Here is a 22,949-nt window from a genome sequence, read left to right on the forward strand (position 1 = left end):
TACTTTTTTTTAGAGAGATGGGTTGAAAATGAATAAATAAAATGGAACTGAATTAATGTTGCTGTTTTTTTTCTGTTGAAATGTGTGTTTAATCCTAGGCCAAAACAAGTAAAGACACAATCCAGAAACCCAGACTAAAAGTTTAATTAGATGTGTACAAGTAGTTTTGGCTTTCAATACCCGTAGATAATTAAGAGTCTGACAGCTTTGATTTTATACAGCAACTACTTTATTAAGAATGCGTTTGTTGGCACTCTCTCTCTCTCTAGGTATAAAAGACCATAAATAAATGACATAAGTTACATTGCCTAAAATTCATTAAAAAAAAAAAAAAAAAAAAAAAAAAAAAAAAAAAAAGCATGTTTAGCTCATATGCCATCCAAATACATCAAACAACAACAAGAACAAAAATAAATGTTAGGATTTCCATAATAAACTAAATTAAAATGCACGTACAGTACATTCTATTGTCTCCCCTCCCCCCCAGTCCTTGCATTTTCCTATCAGGGCCTTTTAAGGGATCCAAAAAAAAAAAAAAAAAAAAAAACAGAAGCAATTTATTTTTTCGTTAATTGGCTTTCAGGACACAGGCCTTTGAAGAATGTGTGATAAAATAAAAATATTATAAAAACTATAATGTAGGTCATGTTCAACAACATTTGGTATAACAGAAACAAAAATGCATTATTATTTTTTTTCCCCCTTTTTTAGCCAGGTTCTTGCAGTCAGCCCATTTGATCACAGTTATCTATCTACTGAGCTCTGCTTCTTGCTCTGGTGTAAATTCAAGTTTTATTACCCCACTTCTCCGCCCTAAGGCAGGCTAACCCTGGATTAAAGAATACTGTCTTTAAACTGTCCATGAAAACAGTTTTCACCCATTTCAATGACGGTAATCTGAAGGCAGTTAAAGCACTTCATGACACTGTACTTATCTGACAATCAAGACTGCTATCCCTGCGATTATAATAATGGCACATATCGACTTGAGTACTGTACCTATACAGCTTAAGTGACAGCTAATGTTTCAGGTTCTGTTTTCTAAATAAATAAACCTGGTATATCAATAATACCTATAGCACTCTGAACACGCCTGTCACACACACACCGATGCAGAAGTGACATGCAAAGAAAAGAAAAAAAGAAAAAGAAATCTTAGGAGCGACTGCTGGGTTAGTTCTCTTTTATATTACATTCATCTGGTGATTTCTTCTAGAACAGTTGCTGATTTTTAAATCCTTTTTTTTTTTTTTTTTTTTTTCTTTTTTTACATTAAATTGAGGCTCTTTGGGGATTCTTGCTGCTAGCTTGCAAGCACAGTTACAGGATCTAGGGTAAAGTGGAGCAGTGACCTGTGAGCGTTCAAAATGCTTTTTAACTTCTTTCTTTTTTTTCTGTTCTGGAAAAAAAGGACTCTGACATTGATGGGCTGAGGCAGTTGGGTTACTGTAGTTCTTCTGTAAGAAAAAAAAAAAAAAAAAAAAAACACATTCATTAGGGCCAGATGAAGTGAAATTAATCATACAGCATATAAATAATAATAATAAAAAAGATTTGTTTAAAAACTCAGAACTCTGGCTAAAGAAATATTTCCTAACCTTATTTGAGGAAAAAAACTTAAAGTAGCCAAATACTTCTGCTTATTTGGAAGCCTTGGAGCCACTTGTCCTTGCTCCAGACATGCTGAGGCAATATATCTGGTGTGCAAATCTAAAATTAAAAAGCTGAAAGGCTTAACAGACTCACTGATCCATAAACCATGCCACTTCTGTGCTTAAAAGTAATTTTGGTTTTGCAATCAACACACTAAACAGATTCTCCCACTGCAACAGAATTATGACAGGCAACAATTCTGCTATTTAGCCCACAAGCGTTAAGCTTATAGACATAAGAAGATACCCTGTCTCTGGTTAATTGTTCTACCGTTTTTCAAAGATTTGCAGGATTACTCCAGCAGTAAAATAAGACAATGGGTTTGAAAAGGTCAAATCAGACTAAGGGAATTGCAGTCATCATGTTAATTTCTGTTTGTCTTTCCCTCTCAAATTACCACCAAAATCACCAAATTACCATTTTTCTGCTGTTATTCCTGTATTCTGAGCCTGAACGGATCTGTCGTTTAGCAGCCCACTGTAATCCTTTCATTTAGTTTGCACAGCTAGTCTATCTACCACTGCCTATCAGCGCAAAGTTCTTGTATAGTAATAAGCCCATAAAGATAAAGAAAACCTTTTTTCAAAATGCTTGTCTGCTGTTTTGTTTAATAATTACTGAAGGTATAACACACCTTCAATAATAATAATAATAATGTCCTTGTATTTCCAAAGAAATTTCAAGGTCAGCTGTTAAGAAAAACAATCAAATTAATAAAGTTTTTTTTTGTTGTTGTTGTTGTTGTTTTTTTATTATTGATCATTTTAGAAAAACAAAAAAAAGTATTTTTATACACAGTGGAATTAATTAAAAACTGCAGAATTTTAAAATAAATTACAGTATCTCTTTATACCTTTCTTTTTTTAAGAATTGTTTTTTTTAAGAAACAATACAAAAACATTTAAAAAATTCACTGCATATTAAGAAATTTATATACTGCACAGAAGTAGTGACTAGACCATTTTTAGACTAGACTAGTGTCATTTTACCAATAACACTGAATGGGCACAAATGCAATTCAAGCCCACTAAATCAAGGAGCATCTCTATAATTAAAGGTAAAGTAGTAGATAAAAGGTTCTACATCAATGGTGAGGCAATACCAACAGTGTCCGAGACACCAGTGGAAAGTCTAGGGAGATGGTACGACGGGGATCTAAAGAACACAGTTTGTGTGGGAGAAGTTAGACAACAAGCAGTGGAAGGGCTGAAAAGCACAGATAGCAGCGCTTTACCAGGCAAACAGAAACTCTGGTGCTTTCAGTTTGGTCTACTGCCAAGACTGCTGTGGCCACTGACTGTGTACAAGGTTTTCTTGATAACAGTTGAGAAGCTGGAAGCTTTAATCAGTTCATACATCAGGAAATGGTTGGGAGTTCCACGCTGCCTCAGCAGAGTGGGACTTTATGGTAAAGGAATACTGCAACTACCAATCTCTGCTGTAACCGAGGAGTTTAAGTGCGCCAAAGTCCGACTGGAAATGACATTAGTAGATTCACGCGACAAATGCGTAAGGGAGGCAGCACCTGTGTTGAAAACTGGAAGAAAAGGGATGGCAAAGAAAGCTGTGGAAGATGCTAAGGCTGCCCTTCGAATCAGAGATATTATGGGGCAAGTTCAGCAAGGAAAAGGAGGTTTTGGTCTCAGTTCAGCTCCTCCTACATGGCACAAGGCAACCCCGGCTCAAAGGAGGAAGCTGGTAGTCAATAAGGTGCAAAAGCAGGAGGAGAGGATCAGGTGTGTAAAGGCTGTTTCCCAGGCCAAGCAGGGAGAATGGATGAGATGGGAGAGTGTGGAACAACGCAAGATCGCCTGGCAAGACCTATGGACAATGGAACAGAGCAGGATCAGTTTCCTCATCAGATCAGCATATGATGTTCTCCCATCACCACAGAATCTAAACCTCTGGGTGGGTGAGGATCCCTCACATCCTTTGTGTTCATCACCTGCAACATTAAGGCACATTTTGACAGGATGTAAGGTGGGTCTTAGCCAAGTACGATTTACTTGGCACCATGACCAGGTGCTGCGATGTTTGGCCTTAGCATTGAAAGACAAGTGTAACCTGACCAATAAGTTGCCACCAGTTCCATCAATGCATTACACACAAAAGACAATATTCCTCCATCCAGGAGAGCAACCACCAAGAAAAGGTGTTAAAATCAAGCCTTGCTCAGGACAACTGGAAGCTGCTAGAGACTGAAAGGTGCTGGCAGATGTTGGTCAACGGCTTATTTTTTCACCTGAGATTGCCACCACTAACCTTCGACTAGATATTGTCTTGTGGTCTGGATCACCACGCCTTGTTCGTCTGGTAGAGTTAACAGTGCCATGGGAAGATGCTGTGGATGAGGCGTATGAGAGGAAGAAACTTCGATATGCTCAACTAGCTGCTGAAGCGGAACAGCAAGGATGGAGAGTCCTTGTTTACCCAGTGGAGGTAGGGTGTCGAGGATTTGTGGCACACTCTACAACCGGTTTCTCAGAGACGTCTGGTTCAGTGGCCAAGAGTTGCGTCGCACAGTGAAGAACTTATCTGAAGCAGCAGAAAGGAGCAGCAACTGGCTGTGGTTGAGACGGAAAGATTCTGGATGGGAAAGAAAGCAACGCTGATGTACAGGTAAGTAAGCTGGGCTAAGCTGAGTGGGGGATAGAGGGGGGTGATGCTGGAACACCAGAATCATCGTTTAGCCCTCTTGAGGTGTCGTGGGCTAGTCAACGAAACACAGCGGATGGAAGGTGCCCACTTGAAGACCCCAGAGATGTACCCTACTTAGGTCAATCTAGATGGTTGTCACGTTGTGTGTGCTGATGAGCTGGGGAGACAAAATGAGCTGATCCCTGAACCCAGCATTACACTTCAGCAATCAACACCAGACAGAAGGATACCTACATTATCAGATGAAAAACAATGCAAATGGATGGAGATGCAGATGGATCACATTAGTTTACTGCAAAGCTACGTCTTAGTATGTGCTTATCTTGGAGATAGCCAAGTTCAAATCAGCATGAAGTTCAACATCTACGCTTATGTAATGGAAATCAATTACAGAATTAACTAGAATATGAATAATTCATTTTAATTGAAAAGACATTCCACCCTGTTGATTGAAAGTAAATGAAGATGCTAAAAAAAAAAAAAAAAAAAGAAACACTGGTCGAATATTTACAGAAATCTAAATAAAATGTAATCTGTTTGCCAAGTTAACATGAAAACTACTTTAACAAAACTTAGGGAAATACCTAGTTTGAAACACTATGGACTTCTTAGCAGCAGTAGCACATAGTTTCTATAGTATCTGTATTGTGGTCTGCTGACACTTGAAGTGTAGCTTTTCAGAACGAAACAACACTTTCTTTGGGACTATTCGGTAGGACGGGTACCACACAAGACAAAAAAAAATATTTGTCACTTTTCTTTTTGACAAGCCACCACCACATATTATTCAAAAGTGGATTACAAGTATTAAATACATACCAAAATATACATTAAAATAAATACAAGGGTGTATATTTCTTTGTACTTCATTCACGACTGTTAGCTTGTAAACACATTCTTTTTACCAATCTTTTTTTTTTTAGGTGGCAAGTCCCAGGTGTGCTGGTGACACATCAGGGAAGCAATTAGGTTAAGAACTATATCATTTAAAACAAAAACACAGTATTTAAAGTATTCAATAATGCACCTATCCAATGCTCACCTTTTAAGATTATGACACTGGTTGGTTTTTCAAATGTAAAAGGCAAGACATTCCCACCAACATGTAACAGCCCCCATATTTAGCAGAATTTCCCAGGTGAAGAAAAGTTTTGTCGCAGAATGCTAATCACAGGCAGAAATACAACACAGTTTACATAGACTTGAGGTCTGGTCAATGGAAGTCCAGAAAGCTCTCTGGGTTCATTCAGCAAGGTTGTAGGGACATACACAAACAAAAGCAGTTTCCAGTAGCCAAGGTAATCCAACACAGAAAGGCTCCACTGTAGGGAATTGGCAACATACTTCAGGCCAAGAAGGCCAAGACTTCTCAGAATATCCTAAGGAAATGCTTCATTCTAGCCCAAGTCTGTATCTCTGTGGTTGATCCCACAAACATTATAGTGTTCAGAGTTCGATGGTTCAGCCGAACACAATGTAAGGTAGCAAATCAGAAATAGACATCTAAAAAAAAAAAAAAAAAAAAAAAAAAGGTTCACGGTTTTTCAACAAAGCACAACGACAACATGGATTACATGAATGATCTTCCAGCTTCCACCATTACGCTGCAGGCACTCCCAGTAGACCCTTCAGTTCCAAACATCAAGCAATGCCGCAGACAAAAATATCTGTATATCAAAGGGCAAGGATGAAGTCATAAAAGTGCCTTTCTTATTTTCTTTTTTTTTCAATTAAAGTGCATGGATGAGGTAAACTAATTTCTTTTTTTTTGTATATAGAGTCTTGAGTTTATATTGTAGTGGCTCAGACAGGAACCATTCTGTCTTGCATTTGTTGCATCTGGGTCCTCATTCCCTGGACGCTGCTCAGGATCTTGTTCTGATGGGCAGCCGTAGCAATTCCGATTCTGTCAAGGTCGCTGCGAACAGAACAAACAAATGAAAATTAGATTCATGTGCCTTCAAAAGACTTAACTACGTTAAGACCAGACTTGAATGCTCCCCGCTTGGCTTTAACAATAATAAATAGGACTTCGTTTCAGTTTCAACAATCTTCAGCTAGAAATACTTGCTTACTTACTCTTGGTTCACGAGTACCACAGCTTCCAGAGTGGTATAGCCGGCGGCTGTGAAGTTATCTTTATATTTTTCCATCTTGATGGCCTGAAGCCAGTCACCTACAGTGCCCAACGAGGAGAATTCAGGACTGCTGGGGTCCAAAAGGGTGGTGTTAGGCCTGTGAACACAAAGCAAGTCTAGGTTAGTATAGGAATCTAGGTTGGAGTGCCGTGCTGCAGTACAGGTTATACAGCTGCCATTACATTACACCTGTATTATTTAATACGAATTTCAAAGAATCAATTGAAAAAATAAAATGACTGATTAAATGACTCCTGGCACTTCAGCCCATATGCAAAGTGCTTAATATACGGTTAAACATAAAAAGAAGGAAATGTATAAGATACAAGAGCAGCAAGATCATTTATTTTCCATCCTAAGGAAATTGTAAAGTTATTATGTGCTGCAATGCAACTATTTAAATACTGCAGAGGCAGTTTATTTAATTAGCCGAGCAAAAACGCAGAAGGAAAGATTTTCAGGGAACCATATGTTAACCATCTTAATGTTCATGCTTGCACAAGTGAATTGCAGCTATCAAGCCCTCGAAAAAGGTATTGCATCTGCTCAAATAACATCTAATGCTATGGATTTGTTACTGCATGTTTTATTAATGGGGTTTCCGATCTGAAAGTAACATTTCTAGGGTACTGACTCCCAGCGCGAACGAACGCCCTTTACAATACATAATGTAACATGCCATTAAATATTTAGAATTGGCACAGTTAGGTGGAATGTGGACATACTGCTGGGGTTAAGGGATACGATTTCCTCCTCAATAATTTAACAAGCTATGGATTTATTTGCCAGCCCGCAGCTATGCCACAATTAAAATGGCAAAATGGCACTTTGGAGGGCGTGCAGGCAGTCTGGCCCGCCGTTACAATTACTTGTCTGTGGTGCAAATAGTCACACTGGGGCCTTTGTGAACCAGGTGTCATTAAAGGCTGTAAACGTGACATCGGCAGAGGAGACTGTCCCCCTCAGATGTTTTTACACTAAGGCACAGACACAATTAGCTCACCCTTCTGTGCCTTTACACATTGTTGTTAGTTAAGCACAATTTCACAGTGTCTTCTTTTGCAGGGCCAAAATGTGAAACACTATTCCTTGAAGATGACTAACATCTATTAGTGATTTCTGGGGGCGAACAAATTAGCTCACTACAAAGGCGAAATGTTGAAGCGATGATTTTATAGTTTCCAGCTATGCTGCAAATTGTATACGGATACATAATTCTATACAAAGCTAATATAATTTGCATATTTTGTTTTATTTTATTTAGATACATAAACAAGGGTGAACATGTATGCTTACATAATCAGTTAAGATGCTTAGACATTAATAATCAAATACATAAATAAGCTGTCTTCAGGAAGGGAACGAAACTGCTGAGTTTATAGATCCTTGGTTGGAGGTCCTCATCTGAATTCAGGGCCAGTACATGAAGCTCTGCAATCTGGCAAGGATCGAGGCATACGATTTTGTAAATACAGCAATTTACGAGCGTTCAGCTTGCTTGTCATATCCAATCTACTTTCTAATGCATCACAGTTAGCAAATTGTCCTGACAGTGACCTTGTTTTCTCGGCTCCCGTCCTCTTCAGGCTGTTGGGGTTGCGGATCAGTTTGTCCAGCATGTTGACTATCTGTCCGAACTTGGGCCTGTTGCTGCGTTCCTTTTGCCAGCAGTCGAGCATCAGCTGGTGCAGGGCGACAGGGCAGTCCATGGGTGGAGGCAAGCGGTAGCCTTCCTCGATCGCTTTAATTACCTTGAGAGGAAGAAGAATCGCAGTTAAGCTGCTGTGCACATCTCAGGGTAAAATAAGAAATTACAGACACATGGAAGCTTATTGAAGAGACACAGCAGACATTTTTTTTGTATGATATACAGTTTACAGTACCTAAAAGCCGTCTACGGCTTTCACACCTTCTGGACAAAATAAAAAAACGTTAAAAGACCAACACACTTGTTATAATCATCTACTACTAATTTTGTACTTATGAAAACTTACATCCTGATTGGACATATCCCAGTACGGCCTCTCTCCATATGACATCACTTCCCACATGACGATTCCGTAGCTCCACACATCGCTTGCCGAGGTGAACTTCCGATAGGCGATTGCTTCAGGGGCCGTCCACCTGATTGGGATTTTACCCCCCTGTAATTTAAAACACACATACATACGTTATTTAGCCATTAAAACAACATTCTTTGTGTATTGTTTCTGCAAGGCCAAGTAACTTAGGTTCATAGTGAGAAAGTTTCCAGCGATCTTACCCGAGTGGTGTAGGCTGCTTCTGGGTCATCTTCCAGCACTCTGGACATGCCGAAGTCTGACACTTTACACACTAAATTGCTGTTAACCAGAATGTTTCTTGCAGCCAAATCCCGATGTACGTAACTCATGTCAGAGAGACACTTCATTCCGGAGGCTATTCCACGCAGGATTCCAACCAGCTGGATCACTGTAAACCTTCCATCGTTTTTCTATCGAACACACAAACACAACATCGGTTACAAATGCTTATCTAAACAACCCATTGCATTGTATACTCGGTCTCGTTTCTGTTTTTTTTTTTCTGCATAGTAGTGTTTGGTAAACTACCTCTTTTTACATAGATTGTAGAAACTTAAGAGCATTCCCGTAATCAGCTTTCTTTGTGGGGAAATCAGATTATAAATAAATAAATAAATAAAACTGACACCAGATACATTAGATAGATGCCTGAGGCCAGCTGCAGGGGAGGCTATTTGAATCTATCATCAGTTTGATGGATGGCTTACCCTGAGGAATGCATCCAAGGACCCGTTCTCCATGTATTCAGTTATGATCATTACAGGTTTACCTGGAGTTGGGAAAAGCAGACATAATTATATAGCAAACAGTTCAGCTAATGAAATCAAAATGGGCGCTGCACTACATCACTCTTGCACAGTCTAATTTCATTACAAAATGTCAAACAGCACCTCTGTAGGACATGCATTATTAAAGAGCCAGTTTGCCTTCACCTGGCAGATTAACTCTTCAGTGATTTTGTTTATAGGGATATATCCGTAAATGCGTCTTGTAATTGTAATTTCAGGAAGCCGCATTTACACATGCATCCTGCTTCATCCACACCACCTCATTAAACATTACTACTTCGGAAAGCAAAACTGATTTTATTTTGAAAAGATACACACTTTAACACCAGATGGATGAGGCTTTATGTCCTCTTAATGTGCCAAATTTTGGGACATGGAGTGCATCTAGAAAAAGCACTTCTATAGGTTGTTTTATACAGTATATAATTACCACCATGGAAATAAAATAATTCAGAACAGTTCTGGGAACAACGAATCAAATCCAGGAACATCGTTCCTGCGGTAGCTTAATTAACCTGTCTCCAGCAAACAAAAACACTGTCAAGTAAATGAGGATAGGTAATTGCATCTTTCCCCACTCCCCTGTATTGATATACAAATCCATTCCCATGATCCAGCTTTGTTTGTATTAAAAAAGATGCTCTCAAAAAGTTACTAGAGCGACAGTTTGAAATTAAGTTTGAAAATGCATGCCCCCTGCCCACAATATCTTATTTGCATTTTCATTTTTTGTTTACAGAATACACCAATTTATCCGAGCTATCAAGAATCAGGCAGAGGGAGAAGAGATGAATGTCTTATTAACTGCCTGTGATTGGGAAAACCAACAGCTTGATGAACCCATGCCTATTACAGCAGAGTGCTGCCTGCTAGGATGCAGACAATGGCATGCAATAGGTCAGCTCCCTCATATTGGAAATTTAAATGATCGTTTTAATTTAGCAGAAGCTACATTATGCAAATCACAATCCATTTATCACCACCAACTCAAACGGCATTAACAGTTGTGAGTGTAATGGGTAAACCTCCCCCTTCCTCCTCAGCCTTTTTAAAACGAGTGTATTAAACATTATTTATAATGAAAAAATACTGACTTGCCCTGTTTTAATGCTGTGCAGTTTTTTACATTTTTTTTTTATTTCAATTAATGGATTTCTTTTTAAATTTAGTGGTCACCAATTACCACCCCTGTGCTGACTCGGGAGCAACGAAGATGAACACACGCTGTCCTCCAAAGCAAGTGCCATCAGCCGACCGCTTCTTTACACACTGCAGACTCACCATGCAGCCACCTCGAAGCTACAGCGTTGGAGGACAACACAGTTTACGGGCAAGCCAACAGGCATCACTGGTGCGCGGTGAGCCGAGGACATCCTGGCCGACCTAAACCCTCTATACTCCGGGCAGCACTCGGCCAATTGTGCGCCACCCCTTGGGAACTCCCGTCCAAGGTCGGCAATGGAATAGCTTGGACTCGAACCTGCGACTCGGGAGCAAGTAATGGATTCTTAACAGATTCTACGAACAGACCTAAACTGGAGGTCAACATCTCCCGCACACTTCCCAGGCATGTGAGATACACTGAGCTTGCTGACATTGTGAGCTTGCAGACACCGTTTGCTGATGGAAGCATCTCCTTCATTCCTGCTTACAACAGTGCTATTCTCTAAAAGCCACAACGCAGTTAAAGATCAGAAGCCAGTATAAAAGACAGGGATGAATACGGTTATGATACACTACACTGCTCCATCCACCTGCTTCACAATCAACCCATTATTTCATAGACTTTCATAGATGGCTTTGCACACATGCACACACATACACGCACTGCACTTGCTTCGGGTATTAATTTCACAAGCTGCCTTGGAGATAGGATACCGCTTTAAACCCTAAACTCATTTAAAGCTGACAACAAGATTAATGACTAGTGCTACATACAGATTTCCAGCTATTAGCTATCAATAGCTCTGCTCCATCTGTCGTTTCACAGGGAAACGCTGCAGATTTTGTTTCAAGTTGGCATCACAGCAAGCCCTGCATTGGCTGCCAGAGTTCGACTTACATTTCGTTACAACTCCCTCCAGATGGATAATGTTCGGGTGGTCAAACTGTCCCATGATGCTCGCTTCACTCAGGAAGTCCCGCCTCTGCTTATCGGTGTAGCCCGCCTTCAGGGTCTTGATAGCCACACAGATCTCTCTCTTGCCTGCCATTTTTAGGCGGCCACTGCACACCTCTCCAAATTCTCCTGTTCAAAAAATAAATAAAAATGTCAGCCAAAAACATTCAGAAAAACTAACAATAGAAAAGAATACTCAGGTTTCATTAACAGAAAATGTCACCTACCGACTCCAATTACTTTTTCAATCTTAATGCAGGAGGCGTCAATTTCTTTGGCAAACTCGTGGACAGCCTGGTTGGGGTCTTCGTAGGTAAAGGGATCTACATATGTTCGGACACCTGCCAAGCAAATTGACATCACAGTTAGACAACATCTTAAAAGGTGCACAGGTATTTAACCTGGGGAAAATACTACTCAAATCCAATCTTATAAAGCCAATACCAGAAGTACTTGGGGATCAGTCCCATTTTTTTTCCATGTCCATTCACTACAAACCTCTATGCTTCTGATATATATATATATATATATATATATATATATATATATATATATATATATATATATATATATATATATATATATATATATATATATATATATATACACACACACACACACACACACACACACACACACATAATCAAAGCAATTAATCTTTTACCTTGGTGTAAATGTTTCTCTTCATCTGCATCTTGCTTTGCCTTGCTGTACTTGCTGCGCCTGGTAACGGAAAACAATAACAATAAATTATAAGACAAGAACATTACTAACAGAGAAAAGAAGATGCTCAAGTCTGAAGGCACTGAAGAGGCCGTCCCCTTTAACAGCAGATGCACAAAGCAGTGAACCTCATAATGCTGAATTAAGAACATGCCTCCTTACGTTCCACTGAAAGTTTTTACAATCCACTGTTGAAGCACATTAGTTGAAACTACACCTAGCATCCTTTATCTTACTAATTTCCAACTCTAGTCCGCAGGGAGCACGAATGGCCCTGGCTTTATTTTGTTAGGGGTTATTAATATTCATTTGAATTCTGCATTGCATTTCACTGCGCTTCTTCAATTATTAAAAATCTCACAGAGGGTAATGTGTTACAGTACTAATGTGTTCACTCCTCAGCAATCTGAACAATACATTACATTTCATTGGTCATGTGTAATCCCCTCCCCCTCATAAAAACAGTATGCAGATTTAAAAAAAAGAACACAGGACCACCTGCTTTATGAAAAGAAACACACAGCTTACTGTTTAGACATTTAATTAGAGCCTTAAGTGCTGCCCCCTCTCCTGTGCTACCTTTCTGACTGTCACCTGTTGACCTCCATGGGGCCTAAGGCAGCCGTGCCATATTGTATGGGGCAGAAAAGGTTTTTAAAAAACACCCTCATTAGTAAGTCGCAGAGCACAGAGGAGTCCTTTGAAAGAGGCGACAGGGAGTCGGGACCAAGAGGGAGTCTGGTGAATGTACTTCCAGAAGATGGGTCACCTGTTGGAACCGTGGAAGCTCTTTTGAGTTTTGAGTTCAGGTAATTAGGGAGGTGGAATTGGGAGTCGGGGGTCCAGGTAAGAATCTGTGAAACCCCGGGGATCAGGAAGGCCTGCAGGCCTCAAGGTGAGACACAGGGTTCTTTGTCTTTAAAAAGCTCCTCCGCGACACACAAGGGACGCCAGCAGGAGTTTGGAGAAGTAACGCTTTGTTGTTGGAAGCCTTAAATTATTCCCAGAATAAAGCTTGACCACACTCTCTCAAGCAAAGTCCGGAAATTGATTTACTCATTTCAACTTTAGAGAACAAGACAATGACGTTTCCGTTAAAGATTCATGGTCTTGATTTTTAAAGTTGCAATGATTAAATACATTTCTGGACTTTGTTTGAGAGTGCAGTCAACCATTATTTCTTGAATATATCCTTTTTTTTTTGACTGCACACCTCACTAGTTTTTGATGAGTGCTACACCTTTTTGTGATTAAGGAAGCCTCAAATTGGAATCAATGGGGCTGTTGCACCCCTAAAGCTCTCTGTGGGTGATTAGCAGCATAAAATAAAATAATAAACTACTACTAAAAGAAGACTTCTAAGCTAACTATGTTTACAACATCATAGCTTAACTTACCCTTTTTGTTTTTTGCTTGTATCAAACATTTATTCTGTTTCAATTTATTTCCTTATTTATTTATTTATTTTTTTGACCATAAGAAACGTCTTCTGAACTAGATAAGACTGTCTCAGTTTAATTTATTGTCTTTCTCGAGATTCTCTACCCAATCTATTTTTTAAGAGCAAAAAGAAAAAACTGAAAACCAAGAGTATCCCAGCAGATTTGTTAAGATATATGCATGGGGTGTGGATTTATGTGGATTCAGCAGTGGATCTATGCAAACAATGCATGTTCCCTGGCAAATGAAGAATTGTGAGAATCTGTATAAGCAAGTAAAAAATAGTTCAGATAGCTACCTTATAAATCAGAAAACTAAAATAAAAATAACACTGCCCTTCACTGGAGATATCACAGACCCAATACAACCTAATCCCATTTTCATTTTGTACACTTTGTCACCACATTAAAGATAACTGGCTAGAATCCTTTGATTACAGTACTCTCAGATCCACTGGGATCTGTATTCCAGTAATCTGACTTTACCTTTTCCTGTGAAATATATATTATTTTTATTTTGTTTATACATATTGGCAGTGCTATTTTCTGTAAAGCACAGGCATTCCCAAGTTAGATTCTGGGAGCCATGCGATTGCTTTTGCAGTACTAACCTGCACAGAAGGCTGTCACTCAGTAATGCCACTCAATACTAAACAGGGCAGACATCGTTTGAGAGCTGCTGAGAGCACAGTTTAATAGACTATTTTCTGCAGCAAGCCCTTGTGTCCTCCCCTTCAGAGCTATCTCTGTGTGTTCAAGATTCACCTAAATGCAATTTAAACATGAAGATAACTAAACCAAAATTCCCAGTATGCCTGCCAGAGGAGCTCTCCTCAGCTACCTGGCTCCCAGCCAGCTAAGCTCTGACAGGTTTATGGCTGATCCTTACGAACAATCAATATGACGCCAAGAGGTTGACATGTCATTTTCTAAAAAGTGATCCATGAAGGTCCATTCAGCAGGCCACAATTATTGCCTTTTTGGAGCAGAATTTATTCATAGATGGGGGTGTGTGCGAGTGCGGGGTGCTGAGGAAAACTCACGTGGTGAAGCTCAGTTCTTCAAGATGGCACGCCGTAATTAAAATTCCAGCATATCTGGCTATCAGTCTTGTCTTATATAATAAAGCTATCAGTGGAGACGGATGAAGTCTTTAGATATCAAGTTTGACACTGCTATTTCATTTTCTAGTTGTTTTTAATAAAGCTCGTCTCACTGCATTACATGCAGATTTTTCAGGGGGAGTGTAAAGGCTGAGGAATTGCAATTTGTCACTGTAAATTTGTAATTGTAAAAACCCACAAACAGTATATTATTCTTCCATCTACAGGGAAGAATCTACATAAATCAGATTTTTTTTTTTTTTTTTAGTGTACATCTATGGCCAAAAGTTTTGCATCACCCTATAGAATTAACTAATTTTGCTTTATAAAGTCAAATGAAACCTTACGTTAACATACTGAATTACAATACCGCTTTGTAATTTTACATCTGCTTAAAAATGGAAAAATTTGGCATTTCAAAATCTAACATTAAATACTGTACTACTATTATGGCTTCCGTTAGACTGAGTTTTTTTGATTATTGAAAATTATGTTCAATTAAGTTTTTTTCAAAATTTTTTATCCTTATGTCTCAGTCCTAAAATTAAGGGTGATGCTTAACTGTAATTAGCACAGGGAAGGCTTCAATAAGCAGTTATTATATTTAGTGGGTTGACCTGGTCAGTGTCCTCTGTTTGACACTGTAACATTGCTGGCATTAACAAGAGACTATAGCCCTAGATAAAGCCTCCTGTTGTAGTGCATTTGAAATCCCTTCCCGGTTTTACCTATGCAAGGCACTCCACAAAGGCCTGGTAAACAAAATGCTGAGAACCAAGGCCAGTTTTGTAATAGCGGTGTTCATGGACATGACAATGAATCACTCTGTTCTGTTTACATTCCACCAAAAAAAGGCTGGGAACAGATGAGCTGTCACCCTTTAAACAGTGTGGCACTGTAGGCAGAGGCCCCTGGAGAACCTCAGACCAACTGGAGGAAGAACTGAATCAATGAGAGAACAGGCTATTTTGATGCTAACACGTTCTTTTTCATGCAAATCAAAGATTTTCTTCAGGGGGAAAGTTTCCTCCTCCTTCTCCTCCCAAACGCGTGAGAAGGAAACAACCTGGACTATAAGCCAATAAAGCAGATGAGAGCTGGGCCCTACCTTCTGCTGATGACAAAGGCTGCGATGAGGATGATCACCAGGACCGCGCTTCCAGCCACTGAAACCAGCAGCACCGTGGGGCTGGCCCCATCCCCTACAATAGCAGAGGGAACTAGAAGAGACCAAACAGGGAGAAGCAAGGGTTACAACGTGCCTTTTCAAGCATACAGACCACCACTATTGCTAAACTGGTTCGGCTGCAATGGTTTTTACTCATTTTTGGTTACTTACCCGAGTTTGTCATGAGCTCAAAAGGTGTGCTGAAGTCCCCGTAGCCAGCGGCTGTTCTAGCGCGCACGTGGAACACGTATGAGGTCAGTGGGTTGAGGCCTTTAATGTCGGTGTTCCGAGCTGAGGTCTTTATGATCCGATACGATACTAGGCTATCGACGCTCAGTTCTAGATCCTTGGGTGGGGGGGGGGGGGGGGGGGGGGGGGGGGGGGGGGGGGGGTTAGGTAGAAGTTACGCCAAGGTATATCCAGTTGTCCAACTTTGCTGCTTGTTTTCATTACTTTTGTGTTAACACTTTCACTGCAAATCTCTCGGAACCTGAATACTGAAAATAAAATACCTAGATGCCACAAACCACTGAAGCTGCCCCGGGGAGCCTTACCTTTTCATAGTACTTGACTTCATATTCCAGGATGACCCCGTTCAGTCTCTCGGGCTCCTGCCAGATGAGGGACACTGTGTGTTTTGTGATGCTTTTAGCCTGAATGGAAGTGACAGGAGAAGGAGCTGCAAAAGATACCAGAAAGAAACCTCATCAGTCCCACCATTTCTTTTTGCTCTGGCTTACAACTTGTCACCAAAATCACAGGAGATGTTTGAGCCCCCAGTCTGTTACTGTTATCTTTAGACCGCAAATTTACAAGCCGATTCCATAATTATTCATGAAACACTGCCTTTCAGCAAGAAAGTCGGGCTAATTATGGGGGCACAAACTTTTTTCTGCATGTATGTCGCTTCTTTAAACGGAGCTACTCTTTTGCAGAAAGTCTGTCATTGATTTCTGAGTTGGCTGTCTGTCCCTTGGCTACAGAGCTGCCTCTGTGTGGATAACTTGAGTTGCTATCTTAGTTATTCATGTGGATAACAGATCAACAAAAGAATCTGGGGGTTTTATGTTCTGAACAGATACCACGGCTCCATTAAGCTCTAAATGTTATCTAAGTCATTTACCGTTTTTAGATACAGTGCAATGCAGTCCTTAGTTATAATCAGACCATTTTTAAAAAGCCTATAGATAGTGTCCTATGAGACCTGGATTGTAATGAACAACAACTTCTGTGTCTAAAAAAAAAAACTAAATCAATAAACACCATCAGTAAATGTTTTTTATGCACATTACAGTGCTCTGTCCAGCTCCTAATACAGAGGAACTGCAGCATTTTAAACTTACAGCTAGAATGAAAGCAATTGAAGTGGCACTATTATTAAAACATTCTAAGTTTATTCTAGGCTGAAATGTGTCACTTCCCTGGACTGCTTTTAGGACTGTGTTCCCTGCAGTTATTAACAAAGCCCCATCCTGAACAACCTGCAATTAAACACCTTGTAAAGATTTATTAAGCCACCCCTGTCCAGAAACTCGCAGGCTCCACAGACAAGCCAGCCTGCATTGTGGACCTCTGGGCCGGTGCCGTGAAGCCGCTTCTCATGGGGCGCTGAACCAGAACAGTCTGCAGAGGAACCACTGACAGTGACACGGGATCCATTAACTCAGGTAGAACTGAGAAAACCACAGGGAGTAAACAGACCCAATTAGGGGCAAGCAGAGGAGAAATGCGTTCTGGAAAACAGAGAAACACCGGCCCCTGGCAGCACCTTCTCTCACGCCCTCTCGTTTCTTATACAGTTTTACTCTGAAGGCTGATTAAAGGTAATCATGGGCAGCGAAGGTAGATCCTGTACAGGAAACAACAGTTCTACTGTTTTGAGAAAACGCATTAGAAAACTAATAAATAAATTTAAAAAAAAATGAATTGCCACCAAGCTCAAGAGATGGTTGTACTTTAATAATAAAATTAAAGTGTGCTGACAATAAAATATCTGTTGTCCTTGCAATATCTTGTAGGGATCCTATCAACTGTTTTTTTCTGAAATCTTATTTTTTATTTAACATTACCTGATGGACAGATTTTTTCCATTGGCTAGCATGCCATCATTCTTTCCAGTTATGGCTAACACAGTTTACATTTGGATTCTTTATGTCTAACAGAAACCTGCACTTGTTCCTTACACCCTTGAAATATAGCATTGTGCTGCGCGTCTGCTGGTAGTCATAAACCCACTCAACAAAAGCAGGTTTTGTCAGATGCCAGTGAGTATTCCCGACGCTAAGTTTGGGTTTTGCATTCCTCAGTCAGCCTGCACTCCACTTAACATAAACACAGCCTGTTTTGTTCCTGCTCGCTGGCTAGGAAGTGAATCTAACGGCAGGTTTTTTTTTTTTTTTTTTTTTTCTCTAAGTTTATAGAATGATATTTCTGTTGGCACAGTCTGGAAGTATGTTGGTCATCTTCGTACATTTCCTTCAGTTTGCTATCGTTGACATAAGGTAAAACAGGAAAACAAGTTTGTTTCAATTTGAGGGCCAGTCCACAATGACAGATGTTCGATACACACACACACACACACACCAGTCCTAGCCACTGCATATAAAAGGGCTAAAAGTGTCACTAAGCTAATTGGAGCAAACCATTAAGCAAGCAACTGAGGTTTTAGCACAAGTGAACACATTCATAATAAAAAGATTTTTAAAACATGTATTTAAAATCAGACCTTTTTGAAGTAGGATATTCTTCTTATAAATGCCATACCAAGGTTCTCTAATAATAAAGCAGACTAAAAATATGAAATGTGGCCTTGTCTGAGTTTATAACCAGAGCAAACTGATTATTTTTGTTAAAGTGGCCCATTTTCTTTTTTTCACTCAACAAATTCTGGCTTTTAACAGGGGACTGTGTTTAAACTAGCCTAACTCACATAAAATGCATCATTCATCATGCTGCCGAAAACTCTTTCTATATGACATGCAAATGTATTTAGTCAGGGTAAGTCATACTGGTGTTAAATGTGTTATGGCTGTATTAAACAATTAGGCCACACCATTTGTGTTCCTCAGATCAATCATGTTATAACAAATCGGCAAATAAAATCAATTTGAGAAGCACAGGGGATAATATAAAATTTCTTGCTGGGTGAAGCATGCATGTCTCACCTTCAGGAGTAATGTCAGACTGTCCTACTTTAAAACAAATGGTTAAATATTTGCCTTTTGAACTTGAAGCTGAGGATAGAGATGTGTAAGGCAAAAAGAATGAGCAGTGCCATGCATAAATTGAAAACTACAATGCAAACTGCCAGAAATGGGATGCAAAGAAACTTGAAACTCGAGTCCTATATGCGCTTTGTTTCGGTGATTCAAAAGCCAGACAATTGTGACAGTGTGTATACCGGTTTCTCTAACGCTAATGTCTTCATACATAATCAAGCAGTAAAAATGTACAACGTGTCAGCATTCCAGTCTAGTTTCTAACTGAAATAAGTTAGATCAATTGTAAATAATGTAAAGTAAGCCTGCAAATTCTTTAGTATAAGCTACTGTACAACCATAACCTAATGTAAGCCTCAAACTAAAAGTTACAGGGGGAGATTAATGATTTTTTTAACAATATTATACTTGTGGATAAGAAAGTCCATATGAAATAGTAATTTAATGGAAGTATATTTCCTGTCATGAGAGCCAATAACATGTTTTATTCTCTGTTCGAGGGAATTCTCTGTTTTTCTCCATTTTATTCTGCAGGTTTTCTTTTTCTTTTTCACTGAGTATAAACAGGTTTGGTTACCAACCCAGTGTGATCAAATTGTTCTCGCTGGAATGCGTCCCAGGGGAACAGTAATGCAGAGGGTTTCACTTTGAAGCAAGCCCAATGAAAGCATTGAAGCAAATCCTGGACTTCAGTCTTTGGTGTGCGTCTTTTGTAGAGCGGAGTTCTCTCTTTTTGATTGGAGGGGCATTTTGCCGTGGCATCTAGACTAAAGGTGGGGGAGACGGGGGGGGGACTGTCTAAACTGGCAAAGGGATCTGACAAAGCCTTCTAGCTTCAGGATGCCAGTTTGATTGCAGCGCAGGTGAATACCAAGCAGGCCTGTGGTCAATTAGAATTGCAATTACAATCACAACTACAGCAGAATGGTTTGCTGAAATTGAGATTGAATATGAACAATGCTATTTTGTTCAATTACATGCTGCAGTAATTACAATTACTTTTACACTAAAAAGTAACCTAAACAACTCCAAACACTAACATGTTTACTCTATTTTTTTCTAAATAATCAAGCAATAATCACAGGTACAAATACATGCGATATAACTGATTATATAAAATTATTTCAGATGGTTTCAGACCAGTTTTCACTGAGGAAAGATGACAAGAATGCAAGGGAGGAAAACTGCATCTTACATGTGTAACATTTATGAGCAATACTGCCGTTACTAACAGCACTTGGTGTGGCAACATTAAAGGTGAGATCTGCAATGTTAAGCAGATGGGAAGAGCCATTCTGACTGTCTCTGCGTTGAATTCGTAAGTGAGTGGTTTGCTTTTTCTTTTCTGCCAAAAAATGTTTAGACAGTACAGAGGCACCAGATTGTATTTCTAAGAGTCACCCATGACTAACACAAAAGTGTAAACTGAAAAATGATTAAACTCAACAGTCAATACAATAAATCTACAAGAAGTGGGCCTTTTTTCAGATATATAGCCTACATTGTACACTAATACAGGGAAAATGAGTGTAAAAGTAATCTCAATGCAGTATGTTCCATTAGGCAGGTACAATGTACCACAGCTGAGAAATAAAAACAAATGCTGCCTCTACGTAAGCCTTGGAGCAGGGACTAGTGGCCAGGACGACTTGCATTCTTTCAGTAATTGTTTCGAATGTTTGACCTTTCAAAAGGACTCCAAGTCAGGGAGTGGACAGCTTCTCTGTTTAAACTGTAAGCAAAGCTTGTGTCCCCAGGCCATGGCTCATAAAAATTAAATAAAACACATTTACAGCCCACCACGTTTCAAAAAAGGAATTTATTTCACTATAGTTTTTATAGGCTTGAGGTTTGTTAGGGAATGTGTGATTTATGAAAGAGATTGCTCACAGTACAGTGTTGATTTTCCACCGTGCTCCCCACTGTCCATATAGTTGTAACCTTATCCCTGATCAAGGTTTTTTGGAAACGTGGCTCTAAAACGTGAAGCAGATTGACTGGTGTGTCTTTTGAAATGCTGATGATGTAAGAAAAGACGATAAATTGCTCATTTATGATGAAGATTAGAGTGGGGAAAACCAAATTGTCTTGGAAGAAGAAAAATGTTTTAAACAGTAATCAATCCATATATAGTTTCCAGCTTTCTTAACTACTATATCCTGTTATCCCAATTCCATGTGATGGTCTGTTTCATGCAAAAGAAAAAAAAAAAAAGCAAAAGACGATCGAATTTCATAGCAAAGTCATTATGAAGGAGCTATTTTAAAGAAATGCAATGGAGATTATGAGAACAAGGCCCTGTCTTTGTCTTAATTCATGGTTTGAGACAGTGAGCTTTTCGTTTTTTACAATTGCATTTGTTATTCTTCCTAACCCCCCCACTCCCCTCCACCCCCAAACAAAGAGCTGACCCCCAGCAATACAAATGAAGCCCCGCAAAACAGGCTTGCAGCCCTGGGCAGCAGCTCCTGAGGTCTGGGGTTCTCTTAGGCTTGGAGCTGCATGTGAATTGTGGGACAGGCTGGGCACTGTTAAACACACTTTGAGTTTATATTCTGCAATTACCTTATTCTCTCTTTGGAATTAAATACTTATTGGAATTAGAAAGTTGACCATATCATTTATCTGTTCTGGAATGAGTTACACTGACGTCTAATTCAGTATCCTACTTTATCTGTATAGAGAGAGATATTTTGTTTTTCAGCTTTTCAGACGAAGAAAATCCGAAAGTGTACCGTTAGTGTCAATACTAGGCTATGCGTGAAAATAAAACTGATATTTTAACACATTTGCTACGTCAGCAGAATACTACTTCAGTAGCACCAGGATACTGCTGAATGAAAATAAAATATAAAAAAAACCAACATAAAACGCTGTACATATTAACTGTTTGCACGGAATAAGGTTAAGTCTAGGGGCCTAACATGAAGCATTACAACAGAACTTCCTTATGCAGATAATAACAGTGATCACAGTTAATTGTTCTCCTGTATTATGCCTTAGCCTGTCTGCTGTGACTCACCTGCTTGGTTGGTTGTCACGGTGACGGACACGGCCTGGTCACTGCTGGGACTCTGCTTGGAGACTCCATTCACGGCCCAAACCTCGAAGGTGTAGTTGGTGTGGGCCTGGAGGTCGGTGATGGACACCTTGGTGCCCTTCAGGCCGAGTTGCTGGGGGCTGAAGTGGATGCCGCTCCCGCATGGCCGGCAGCGGGACAGGTCCACACCGCAACGCTTGCACACCACATTGTAGGTGATGTCGTGACGGCCGCCTGTGTATTGAGGCACGCTCCACTCCAGGTTCACAGAGGTCTCATTTACATTGGAGATTAGGTTCTGAGGGGAGGAAGGGGGCCCTGGCAAAGATAAACACAAAAGAACAGGGGAAGTTATTAACATACGTACATGGCTATGTGCACAGGGGAGATATAACAGCTGCAAAGTAAGTTAATTAGCAGACATGCAGTGGTTATGTTTTGTTGAGGTCCTTAAGGTATTCCCATGCCAGAAATATTGCAATAAGAAATGTAAACGCTTGTGCATGAGAAGTGATGAATTACGCCATATTTATGTTCCTGTTTTGTTCAGGCTATACAGGGTAAAGGATAAAGGTATAGAAAGAACAGCCACACGATGCTGTCTATGTTAGGAGGGACACCCTATGAACAATTAAGAGCATTAAAGGCGACAGGGGCAAGGGCTTTCTAGAATTAACTGCTAAAGGGCTCATTTTGCTGAGGGGTATTAATACACATTCTAAGACTTTGTGTCAACTTTGTTCACATGGGGGAAAAAAGAAAAAGCCCTGCAAAAAATTCCCTGCACCGAAGCAGAAGTCAGTAATTAGTATGTGGGACAGGGCAGTGTCTAAACAAGG

At 39.8% G+C, this 22,949-nt stretch overlaps 1 protein-coding gene across 1 annotated transcript in view; it reads right to left on the reverse strand.

Moving 5' to 3' along the window:
- Positions 1-363: 363 nt before the first annotated feature.
- The window catches only part of LOC121323174 (ephrin type-A receptor 4-like), a 46,523-nt gene continuing 23,937 nt past the window's right edge, over positions 364-22,949 (reverse strand). Inside the window, exons 5-18 of the mRNA XM_041264054.1 lie at positions 22,093-22,428; positions 16,407-16,531; positions 16,024-16,198; positions 15,793-15,904; positions 12,084-12,142; positions 11,647-11,760; positions 11,363-11,548; positions 9,220-9,281; positions 8,713-8,922; positions 8,444-8,593; positions 8,007-8,200; positions 6,391-6,546; positions 5,354-6,229; positions 364-1,457 (exon numbers count right to left, since the gene is read on the reverse strand). Of these exons, the coding sequence (XP_041119988.1) occupies positions 6,115-6,229; positions 6,391-6,546; positions 8,007-8,200; positions 8,444-8,593; positions 8,713-8,922; positions 9,220-9,281; positions 11,363-11,548; positions 11,647-11,760; positions 12,084-12,142; positions 15,793-15,904; positions 16,024-16,198; positions 16,407-16,531; positions 22,093-22,428 (1,994 nt within the window). The 3' untranslated portion in view covers positions 364-1,457; positions 5,354-6,114. The remainder of the gene's footprint in view (positions 1,458-5,353; positions 6,230-6,390; positions 6,547-8,006; positions 8,201-8,443; positions 8,594-8,712; positions 8,923-9,219; positions 9,282-11,362; positions 11,549-11,646; positions 11,761-12,083; positions 12,143-15,792; positions 15,905-16,023; positions 16,199-16,406; positions 16,532-22,092; positions 22,429-22,949) is intronic.

This window comes from Polyodon spathula, chromosome 11 (genome assembly GCF_017654505.1).
Source record: "Polyodon spathula isolate WHYD16114869_AA chromosome 11, ASM1765450v1, whole genome shotgun sequence".
Taxonomy (NCBI): Eukaryota; Metazoa; Chordata; class Actinopteri; order Acipenseriformes; family Polyodontidae; genus Polyodon; species Polyodon spathula.